General features: G+C 41.5%; 1 protein-coding gene across 1 annotated transcript; it reads left to right on the top strand.

Annotated features, from left to right (window-relative positions):
* Positions 1-701: 701 nt before the first annotated feature.
* On the top strand, positions 702-12032 carry MGST2 (microsomal glutathione S-transferase 2). Its single transcript, XM_071555098.1, has 5 exons — positions 702-853; positions 6363-6462; positions 7628-7698; positions 9531-9612; positions 11785-12032. Exons 1-5 carry the CDS (start codon positions 796-798, stop codon positions 11915-11917), a joined length of 444 nt encoding a protein of 147 aa, XP_071411199.1. The 5' UTR covers positions 702-795; the 3' UTR covers positions 11918-12032.

The following is a 12032-nucleotide window of genomic DNA, read 5'->3' as shown; positions in this document are numbered from 1 at the left end:
AGCTGGAGGCAAAGTGGATAGATAATACTGGGAGTCACTACAAACATTACACTAGTTTTGTTCCAGTGGTCTCATGGGACCCCAAGGTCTAATGACATTAAGCTTCCTGTTCGTTAGCACTTGGTGATGAAAAAATGTTCCTTGAAAGAATCTCTCCCAGTTTTAAGACTAGGCATAAGCTATAGGAAGGGTGCTCTAAGCAATAAAACCAGGGGAGATATTGCTTTCTCTCTTTCTCAGTTGTTTTACCCTTTCAACTATCCTGAACAATTCCTTTCTGCATGCTGACTACTTGGAAATTGTTGCCGTGCCAGCCGTCGGAGCCTGTGCCGTCCACGCTCGGCGAAACCCGCAAATCAAGCGCAGGGATCGCACAAATCTCCGCTCCTCCCTCGCGTCTCCCGCACCTGCTGCTTTCAAGCGGCACTGCTAGCGCTGGACGCCGTACCAGAGCCTCGACAAACACAGAACAAAAAGGCTTCGCCCCCAGAGAGATTGCAACTGGAATCCAAGACATAAAGGAACAGCTGAATCCACAGAGGCAGGAAAGTCTGGTTTTGTTCTCACTGCGCTTTCACACAGGCAAGAAGCAGGCAGGGCTGAACTTTTCCAGGAACAAAAAAATGTCCGTAATTTTGCACTCTTGTTTTAAAAACTAGTCTGTTTTGTTTCCAGGGCAGACCTTTGTTGCAATCCTGAAAAGAACTATAATTCTCCCACCTGTTGTTTTTCCGCATTGCTCACTCAAGCTCTCCAATACACACATCCTGTTTGCACACGGACACTGCTGGGATCATGGCTGGTGATTTCATTTTGCTTGCGGCTGTCTCTCTTCTTTCCGCCTTCCAGCAATGTAAGAAAGAGCTGTGAGTTGCATGGCTGGGGCTTGGGGAGGTTTCCACCGGTTGTGAAGTACAATTTTATGATAGATCGGTTGCTCTGTAACTTTAATTTCTGAGAACTCCTAAGATTTTTCTCACAGGAGCATTGTTTGCCCTCTCCATACCTGAGTGGGACAGGTTACTTTTCTCTGTGGGAAGAAACTACTTTGTTTTCAATTCTCTTTTGCTTGTTGACTTTTTGGAATTGTGTTATTATCAGAGCATATAACTAGCTGTAAAGTTACCTCAAAGCCACATTGTGTCTTGGTTTTGATTCTTATTTAGGCACCTGTATAACTGGAAACCTCAAAAGGGAGAGTAAATTTGTGAAATTGAATACCCCAATGCTGGACTGAAAGCACTGCAAGGAAAAAAATTTCCTGAAATACAGATAAATACTTAGTGTCTGAAATGAAATAAGAAAGCAAACCTTTGCATGGGGCAACAAAAATATGAGATATTCCATATTATGTTCTCATCACTTCATTTCTTTAAGATCTAAGCGGATTTATGTTATGCCCTGCAGATATGTCTCTGAGAATCAAGGAATAGACTGCCCAGGGAAGTAGTGGAATCACCATCCCTGGAGGTGTTAAGAAGGCATGTGGATGTGGCTCTTGGGACATGGCTTAGTTGTGAGCAAGGCAGTGCTGTGTTAACAGTTGGACTTGATGATCTTGTAGGTGTTTTCCTACCTTAATGACTCTATTCCATGATTAGAATATACAGCAGCTTTTGCTGTATATCCATCTAAAACTGCAGTATGATTTTTAATGCTTGTCATTATTTTCTTTGAAATACGTTGATTCATATAGTTGTGTTTACACCAGGGAACAAGATACATTTTGAAGGCATTTGTGCAATGAGATTTAAAGCAAGTTAAAAATAATTACCTTTTTTTCAAAATATCTATAGCACTGCCACCTTACCTAGCAACTTGTCAGTGTGGCTTGATTATTTATTTGTTTTCAAAGCCTCAGCTGCTGAAATAATACAGCAGAAAGAAAAAGCTTCAGAATCTGACCCTTCCAGTTGAAAAAACTACAACACAACAGCAGGCAAATAAAAAGGACTGAAAATTGACATTCTCTTTCTCTGTCATCAGAGCAGCTACAATATACACTGTGATCTGTTTCTCTCTCTATACCCCTGTATTTGTTGGTTGGCAATATTCATCATTGACTTTCAGGAAAGTTTAGCTTGACTGCCTTGATTTTTAACATAAAAGTGTGAAGGATTAAAACCAACCAAACAAAAAACCCAGTCATTGTTCGGCTTGAAAACTCAAGAAGTTGTATAGATACAGAAACTGTGAGATGAGTTGGAAAATACCTGTATTCTTCCTCATGATGGATAATCCATTGTAGCAATGCATTCTCAATACATGGCTTGGAGAATGTCGTGTCAGAAATGGACTGATGAAGAAAACACACCAGCCACTGAGAATGCTTTAACAACTGATGTTTTTAATGTGGTTTGAATGTACTGAATGTAAAAACTGCATTGTCATTGCTTCTTCTTCCCATAACCCCCTGCCAGGCCAGGGGGCTGGGAGGACAGTGACCTCATGTCTGAAACCCTCTCCCACTGAATGTAAATCCCCTTACTTCTATTGGCACAAATTCAGACTACCCCCCCCCTTGTCCCTTATTGGTGAATTTTTATCCCTCCAAAGTCCATATAAACCTGTAGCCCTGATTAAACTTCCTGTTTGTTCCTGCCTTTGCCGGTGGTCCCTGTGTGTCCTTTCTGGGGGGCTCTCAGAGGCCACATGGTCGGGGTGAGCATAGAGCACACACTTCTCCTAGGTTAATGGACTGATAATCCAGGACCAGGAGATTCCTTCAGCACACAGCATAACGAGGCTACAAGCATATATATTGGTAAATCTTAGTTAAAAATCACAGAAAAGATGATATAACCTGGAGTTTAATTTACACTGGCAGTCTGACATCAAGCCCAAAGAGAAATTTGTGTAAGAACTGATCCGCTGACCTGATTTAAACTATGACATCTTGTTGTACTTTCAGCATGCTTTCTAGCATGGGTAACCCAACACTAACTAATTTATGGAAGTTGAAATGAATGTTGTGAAACCAGCATGTGTTATAGCCAGTTCATGGAGAGGTAGCAGCCCTGTGTGTGACTGTTTGCTGTGAACTAAATACAACATACACAGCACTTGGTGCTCTGTTTGTTTTGCTGAGCCTCCAGTCCTTAGTTGGGAAGGTGCTAATGGGAGATACCCCCTCCCTGAAGCAGTGATGGAAGTCAGGTTTCACTTAGCAGCCATCAGAGGTACATCAGAACCATGAGTTATTCAAGGAATCAGGCCAGTCGAAGATTAAGTGGTGCAAAAAATGCCCCAGGGTAGAAAGGAGCAGAAACAGTGCAGGAACTGGTTTCCAGTCATGAATCTAGTTTTAAGCAGTCGAGATTTGCCTGAGAGATCAGTGTTTTTTAGACTGATGGGAATACAAGGGAATTCGATGAAAAGGCAGAACGAATCCCAGTCATTGATACAGAAAAGAGCAGGGACACAGGAGTCCCACTGCTTCTCTGTTTTGCATCATCTCTCTGAAGTACCAACTTTTAAAATCACTTTTAATAATTCCAGGGCCTAGCAAGACATTATTAAAAAGTATTTGATTTGTTTTTTTTACAGAGTCTTAGGCCAGGCTATGCAAATTAATATGCACTATCATACACTCTAATACAAGTAGCAGCTTCTCTGCAGGATTTTTACATATATAAAATGTTTGAGAGTGACATTCCTCAGAAGTCTGCTTTGTCCCGTGTTTTCAGAGTGAAGGTATTGATTCAGTAACCATAAATGCCACCTGAAGATGAAAGGAAAAAAAAAAGGCAAACAAAAGCAAGTCAAGCATACTTTGTAACTACCTCAGTCATGTAATTTAGTCTGTCAGAATTAACAACTTGATTCAATGGGAAGAAAAGGCTATGAAATCTTTAGTTACTCCTGCTGCACTACTTTCTGGAGTCCTCCCGACAGCACCTCCTGTGAGAAGGGCAGACGAGCTCACCCATTGCTTTGTTATTTACTCTAGCCTTTGTTAAACCATCATCACAAAATGTAAATTGGAGTTACATTGCTACTTTCCGTTCACCAGGGGGAACTAAAATGCAAGTCCTAGGCAGTTAACAAAACCCACAGTAATTATTCCTCTCCTGAGCTCTTTTTACCTCCCTGGTCAGCATCTGTCTTCTTCTGCACACCAGGCTCACCTTTTCTTACAGGATGACAGGCATGACTTTTGTTCTCCTGTTGCCACAGCTTGGCTTTCACTGGTGTATAAAAGCCCACTAGTGCCCCTTTGAAGTCAAGTTCCCACCGATCACAGCGGAAGCCACTAAATAAGTGGAGTTTATGATGGGTGGCTGTACTATCACACTAGCACAACCTACTTCTTGCAGTTAACCACAGACTCTCATTTCCCAGTCTCTGCCCCTCAAACCAGAGCCTTGTTGACTGAGCGATACTATGGGCAGATCACATTACAGCTGAGGCCAGGGTTGTACCACAGCCCTGATGATTTGCTTTGGTCACTTGTACTGAACAAACAAGGATGATTTGGCCCCTACAGTGCCTTAATCTTATTTTCCCCAGTAAGTTTATTTTGTACAGCATCCATTCAAGGCCTTTAAAAACAAAACAAAACAAAACAAAACTGATTTGGATGCAATGAGCTATCTTGGCTTGCCTTAGTCCCTCAGTAGAGAAAACCTGGTCCTAGACTGATTGTATGCCTTGAATGGCTCATTGGAAGCAAAAATGAGGAGGATGCTGGCTAAAAATGCTATTGCACAAAACACTACAGCTCACCTACTCCTTTGACCAATAAGCCAGGCAGGATTTGCCAGCATGTAGCATTTGTCAAAAAAACAGATCATTTTAAGGGTGACAGAAGTTGGAAAGAACTTTTCAGTTGTTCAGGGACAACATTTCTCAGAGGCAATTCTTGTGCTTCCCTAAGTTTCAGTCTCCATGAAGTATGTTCCCTAAACCCTCTCCACTGCTATTCTTCCCTTCTGTAAGTGCTGCAAGGTGGCTAATAACAGATGAAACATCAGGTATAATCACCAGGCTCTGCAGGGGCAGAGCAGACCTTGCTGGATGAAAATACAATGAAAGGTCCTGTAAACATGCCTTATAGAGAGATAGCTGAGCTGCTCTGACTGGTTTCTGGAGAGAAAGGTTAAGAGGTCACTTGAGCATAGCCTGTAATTACTTCTATGGGGAGAAGACAGATGGGAAAATGCTTTTTTGGGTTGATGAAGGCTTTGGCCACAAGGCTAAGATACAGGAGATGCACGGGGCAGCACCATATCTCTGGCTGTGTTTTAGTGCCACTGCTCCCAGAAGGGAGGATAGAAGGTATGTTCTAGTCTCCCACCTTAGACAGGTCTTTTCAGTGAACTCAGGTGGGTGCCTGGTTTCTGGATCCAGATGGTTTAGGTGCAAGGTAGGCAGTGAGCCTCTCAGGGTGGCTATGACATGGCCAGGAAAGTAAGTTGGAGATAATAATAATATTACCTCCATGTACACAAAGAGTTTAGAGGCAAACAGGCTGTTGCCCAGTAGTTCTGCTGCGTGTGGGGAATTGCCCTCTGTGAGTTGCCTTTTGTCCCTGAGTCAGCCTCTGTTCAACTTTCAGGGGGAGACTTCTGCAATGAGGACATCAGTAAAATGAGGTATGCATTTACATGTGGGCTGTGATCCTAGAATAGTGGTCAGAAGTGGAGAGATAGTGTTTGATCTGTTTGGGCTTTTTGGTAAATAACTGATATTTAGTCACTGTACAGTAAGTAATCTATCCTTTTCATGGCATGGCATCAGTTCTAAAAAATCCTTGTTACAAGACAGGCAAGTACTATCAACTCCAGTCAGTGGAGGAGAAACAGCAGAAGTTCCTCCAATGGGTAGCTCTCAGACCTCTCCAGTAGATCACATGGAGAGCAGGGAACAGGCTGCAGCCTCACCAGTTGCAACTCTCTCTGCTCTTTCCAATAGACTGAATTTTTGAGTGTCCAAGACAGATGGAAAAGCATGTGCTCTAAGATATGGACAAATACCTTTAAAAAGGTAGCTACCAGATTTTTGTTTCCAAGATTGTAACATTGCCCCTGAAGTGTGACTGGGCTGCTCCCGGGCTGTGTAGTTCTAGGATTCAGATGAGGTGAAGGATATTTAAGTCCTAGCTAGTGTAGCAAATATGAAAAGAGAGTGAATATATTTCTGAAATAACATTTTTTCCCCTTTCTCATGAATATTGCTCTTGAAGATAAGATCTCAACTTTTGTAAGGAAAAACTAGTTTATCTAATACTGGTCTCTGTGTCAAATGAAATGGCAAAAGTTGAAAAACAATGATCTCTACTAAAAAAAATAAAAATTTGCTTGTTAGAGATGCAACTGAACTGAGGAACTGTGTCATTTGTGAGCTCTTATTCTGGCTTGCAGGTCATTTTGCTTGGCTGGTGGGGAAGTCAAGAATGAAGCACAAGGTCATGCCCCCAGCTGTCACTGGAGCTCCAGAATTTGACAGAACATTTCGTGCACAGTAAGTCTAGAGATCATAAAGATGGTGGCAATGAATAACAATTCAGTCCAGAAAAAAAGCAAAAACTTTATCTTAAAAAGTCATCTTTTGCTCAAAAGTGGAAAAAAAAAAGAAAATGAACTGATGGCTTTTCAAATGGTTCAGCTATTGTTTTAATAACAATGGGGTAAGTTCAGCTCATCTCACAATCCCTGCTCAAATTCTGGTCAAACCAGGCAATTAGATCACCCAAACTTAGGTAGGATCTGAGAGCTAACACTGTAACTTGGTCAGATGTTCTGGATCTAGCAAGCTGTGCTCTCAGTTCTTGGACTGTGGCTAACATCAACCATGTGGAAGAAGAGCAAAGAAAAACTTTGTCTTCACAGTGGATAATGGTGGAATAGCCAATCTCAGAAGACAGTTTTCCTAAAGGGCTTCAGTTTGTGATTAATTAGTGATCCTGTGCAAAATTATTTATATTTATTTCAACCAATCCCCTCTGCTGTAACTAGAGTTACTGTAGTGGATAACAATAAGGAGACATAGAATACATTAGACAACTTATTAGATAACATGATAACTTAGATATAGAAGTTAGCTTAAATCCTTAAAAAGAAATTAATTCAGAACAACCAAGAAAAGATATCCCAACAAAATATTAGTGATGCTTATGCCCAGAAATAAAGGTCCTTGCCATAAGAAGATCTACTGTGTGCTGCCTGTGCCTGATAGCACTTTATAAGGGCAGCTGACCTCAGCAGAGCAATCCAAGCTGCCCCTGCACAGTTCCATGCTTCCTCTGGCAGTCCTGGGAATGCTGACACACAAAACTTGCATACCAAGTATAGAGTAAGTAATTAACATCACACCCATGTGCTGGAATTCCTGCCTCTCTCTGCTGCACAGGCATTTGATTTAGGATTGTTTGTCCTATTTATTTCCATGTACTTGGGATCCAGATTTTTGCCTAAGTTTAAATGCCAAGAAAATATTTTAAATAATTTGTATTAGAGATTACAGAGAACTTTAGGAGTGCCTAATGCTGCCTTGACTGTGCTTCCATTGGATTCTGTTGCATTAACTTCAGGGGCAACAAAATGAGGCCAAAGCTGATTCTCCTTGAAAATCCCACCTGTAGTCCTTTTGCTTTCCAAACTAACGTTCTTTCAAATTTATTCTGCAGACAAAACTGTGTGGAGTTTTACCCAATATTTCTGATTGGCCTCTGGACTGCAGGATGGTTTTTTAATCAAGGTAAACACTTCCTGCTTTTATCTTGATCTGAGAAGTTTTATGTGACTTTAAAAAACACTTTAGTTTTATCAGGAAGTAGGTATCTTTTCCCCCTGGTTTCTTTGCATTACTGTAGCATAGCCTTGCTAGAGAAATGCTCAGTGCCACTGAAATCCCCACTTAGTCATGGCATTTTGTATAGCCCCACCAGCTTTCACTTCCCTCTGCAAACCAAGAGGCATGACACATTTATCATACACTCAGGGGATTTTCAGTGTGCATCATTCAGAAAAGCAGCTTCCAGATGCTTCCCACCAACAATTTCTGGCACAATATGGGGCAGTTCTCACAGATCAGGCAGAGCTGCCATTCCTTGGGAGGAGGCAGCCTGAAAAGACTCAGGTCAGAGTACTTGTACTTGTCTGATGGAGATGGAGCTCAAACCAAAAAACCTTTGTGGTTTTATATTCCCAATGAGACACCACCACTGGGCTGTGACTCATTTACTTGCTATGGGACATAGCACTGAGCACTGAAGCACAGTCATAGCAGCTGCATCTTCAGGTTTGCAATGGGGACTCATGAAAACCTGTTATGTTTTCTCAGACATCTGGCACAGGGACATTTTTTATCAAATGTTCCGAACTCAGACACCACAGAGCTTTCATACCTCTCACTCTGTTGGACTTTGCAAGGTTGGTCCATGATATCTCCTGACAGTGATGGGGTGTTCTCTCATACAGCTAGAACTTGTGATAGAGCCTAACTTTTGCATTCTTCCTTTTTAATCCTTTCCCAACTAAAACTTTAGAAGCATGAAGTCTGTGGGCTGGTGAAAAGATAACTAGCTCATACCCATCACTCCTCTCCTTCCTGAACTACTCCATTTTCTGTATTTGCTCCAAAACAGTCATTTTGGTTTGGGGCTACCTAAAAGGCAGAAGTCCTGTCTCTGTTATAAATCCACTGTAAATCCAAAGTAGCACCACTTAAGTCAACAAATTGTATATGAAATAATACATGTGTTCATAGACAGGCACTTGAATCAAGGGAGATCACAGTTGCTAACCAGCAACACAGGTGCTGTCACATGTAAGAAATGAAGGATGATTATAAACTCCCCTTCAAATAATTTTTCAGCTATATCCCAAAGGTGTGTTTACATGAGTTAGTCCAGAACACAGTGAAGGCTCTGGAATACCCACATGCACAGTTCGAAAACTCAAAATTAACAGGCACTGCTTAGTTGTGGATAATACAACTGACCTCCATAACCTGCTCCATCTCTCAAATGGAGGTGACTTTGTACTCTTCCCTCAGGGAGATCAGAAAGCTAACTTCACTACAGCTTTCTCTCCCATTCTCCGATAAAAGTTGCTATATAAATGCAAAGCAGGTTATTAACAACATAAATAAGATTCTCTTTCCAAAACAAACACTCCCCTTTAGTGTGAACTGCAATAACAGTATGAAATAGTGCTGGGTCAAGCCACAGTGCTCCAACCCACTGTCTTCTCACTGGGATAACCAAAAAACCAAGGAGGGGGTACAGATTCCTGTTAGTTCCTGAGTTTTCCTTTTCAGGGAATTCTTAAGATTTTTTTGGACAGTCCTATATCCACCCCATCTGTAAACCCATATCAAGAGCCTCCTGCAGTGAGCATTTAAGAATATATATATCTCTCTCTTTGGAATGATTCTTTCCCAAGATAACTTCCCAGAGTATGAGTAGCTAAGAAAATGCTCAGAACAATATGACTAGAAAATGTAACTAAAGTAGTTAATGCTCTGAAATCCTCATTTTTTTAGTTTTCAAACTCCTTTTGTGACCCTATGAATCTTTTCTTTCTCAGAATTATCTTCCTTTCTGGGTGTGTTGTACATGTTTGCCCGCTACAAGTACTTCCATGGTTATGTCCAGTCTGTGAAAGGAAGGTAAGGAATTACCTGCTGAATGCAGGTTAACAGCTCCAGGCAGTGGCCTGAAGCTGGGCTGAGAGCCAAGAACTGGCAGTGAAACGTGATTATAATTGAATGCAACATGTGTAAAGTGTCAGCAATAGGTCTGAAGCAGAAACCCTCAGGGAAGAGGTGTGGGTGTTATGGCAGAAGCCTAGGTTAGGATGAGCACGTACTACAGGTCAGGAGAGAGAAAAAGTTTGATGCTCACCTTGTAGGCACCTGCTTTGTACTGGCCGTAATTGGCAACCAGATTCAAAGAGCTCTGAAAACAGAAGCACAGTATTGCATCTCCCCTGGGTGGGAGATTGCTTGTGCTCTTAGGGTTTGCACCATGCCTGCCCATCTGCTTTTTGGAATTTTCCTCTCTTTGTCACATTAAGACATTTTCTTTATCCATACAAATTGCAGGAAACAAACAATCTGGTCTTGGAGGTTGGTGAACCTTCACCAAACAGATAAGAGAACATGGCTTCAGATAAGAATGCGTTAATGATTGCTAAGTGCACGGCATCTCCTGACACGAATTCTGCTTCAGCAAACATGCACACTGGCCAAACACTTTCCACTGTAAACACTGAAACACATGGTTTATTTCTTGTTTCACTGAAGCCACTGCACTATCTTCTGTGACCTGACCTAAGACTCTTCCACCACTCATTATCAGTCATAAGAAGAAAGCAGCAAGATATATGCTTGTCATAAAATTAAGATACTTGAAATGTCTTCTAGAGAAAGACAGAAAACAATTGGACTATTTTGGAGTGAATAATCCTTCAGCAGCAAAATATTGTCCTACAGGGCTATTTTCCATGGCTTGTGTACCAAAGTTACCATTCTCCTTCACTACAGCTCCTCCAGTCCTTTACTCACTTTGGAAGAGCTGTTGCTTGAGAGAAGGGAGAGGCTATGTTTTCCAGAGCAAATACCTGGAGATAGTTTTATATTTCCAGTAAGAGATGCAATAATTTAAATGGTGCAATGAACACCAGCCAGAAGAGTTACAACTGTAAAGGAAATTTGGGGAGCAGAAATGTAAATAAGTAAAGAAGGAGATCATAATGGATTTTTTTGAATCAACAAACATAAAGGTACTTTGTTCAAAAAAATCTTTCCAATGTTTTACTTCAGTACTCTTAAAACGATAGATTCAGCCTCTCAGGGAAGCCTTAGAACAGTGGCTGACTTCACTATTAGACTGAGGTTCACACACTGGTGAGACTCTGATTTCTTTGCATCAAACAGAGGGTGCCAAGAGCCAGCCTGATAGCCCTGGGAAATGGCTTTGTTCCCAAGGCCTCCCTGGTGCTAACCTCCACCAGAATCTTCAACTAACAACAGGTCAGCACAAGTCAGGCATGCAGAACCCAGCCCCAGAACATACAACAAGCCTACAGCAGGCTTAGTAGCAAGAAAGTAATTAGCTTTCACACTGAATCTCAATCCTAATCAGTGACTACAGGCTTCCTAGTTATAAAGACAAACCTAGTCTGCATATTCAAAAAACTGATTACAGCTAGGGCTAAGCTAAAGATGTCTTTCATGCTGTCTTGAAACTGAGAAAATTCCATACTTCACCATTTTCAAATCTGCATCTAGACACGGCATGCCCAGAAAGGCTGCTTATATCAAGTCTTTAGGCACCAGTGAGATTCTCAGGGTCTTCCTTTCTGGTCCAAAAATCCATCTCCCAGTCAGAGTGATAACCAGTAGCAGATTTCTCAGCTCAGCAGAGGGTACCTGCCCAACAGAAGTGGATATAAGAGACATTCATACCTCTTCCTCAGTCCCTAAGACTTCTCTTCTCTCCCACACTCCTGCACCTGGAATTGCAGTGAGTTGCTCAAGCCTTTCTGCCACTTTACTTTCAGGTCTTCAAGTCATGGGATGAGGCAGCCTCACGAATATTTAGAAACACTGGGGGAAAGTTTTCTGATAGAGAGGATATTAGGAATCTCTCTTCTCCCTAGCAAAAGTCATGTATGTCATGTGAAAAGTCACAATTTATTCTGAAACATCCCAAGGTAGTGTTGCAGCAGTGGTCCTTTCTGATTCCACACACCTCTTCCTAACTCTTGTGGACACACAGTTTCACTGTAACATACCATGTACAGATTGTAACAGTGTTTTTCTGCTTTCTACTTCTAGGTTAACAGGTTTTTATTTGAATTTGATAATTCTAGTTTGCCTGATAACCCTGGGTACAGCTGGGATTGTTAACAGCTTTCTGGATGAATACCTGCACTTCAGCATTATGAAGAAAGTCCGTAAATTGCTGTGAAGACTGTATTTTTTTAAAAAAAAACCCAAATAAATAAATAACATGGATGCCTTCCCTGAATACCAAAAACATGATGAGCTTCATGTGAATAAAGCATCAGAGCCCTTTACTAACA

The sequence above is a fragment of the Pithys albifrons genome, chromosome 5 (genome assembly GCF_047495875.1).
Source record: "Pithys albifrons albifrons isolate INPA30051 chromosome 5, PitAlb_v1, whole genome shotgun sequence".
Taxonomy (NCBI): domain Eukaryota; kingdom Metazoa; phylum Chordata; class Aves; order Passeriformes; family Thamnophilidae; genus Pithys; species Pithys albifrons.
This window is presented reverse-complemented; position numbering and strand designations above follow the sequence as displayed.

Bases quoted from the DNA above. Each gene is read 5' to 3' on its own strand.
- MGST2 (XM_071555098.1), top strand. From the start codon at position 796: ATGGCTGGTGATTTCATTTTGCTTGCGGCTGTCTCTCTTCTTTCCGCC. The intron at 6,463-7,627 runs GTAAGTCTAGAG...TTTATTCTGCAG, and splicing joins GACAGAACATTTCGTGCACA to ACAAAACTGTGTGGAGTTTT. The intron at 7,699-9,530 runs GTAAACACTTCC...TTTCTTTCTCAG, and splicing joins AGGATGGTTTTTTAATCAAG to AATTATCTTCCTTTCTGGGT.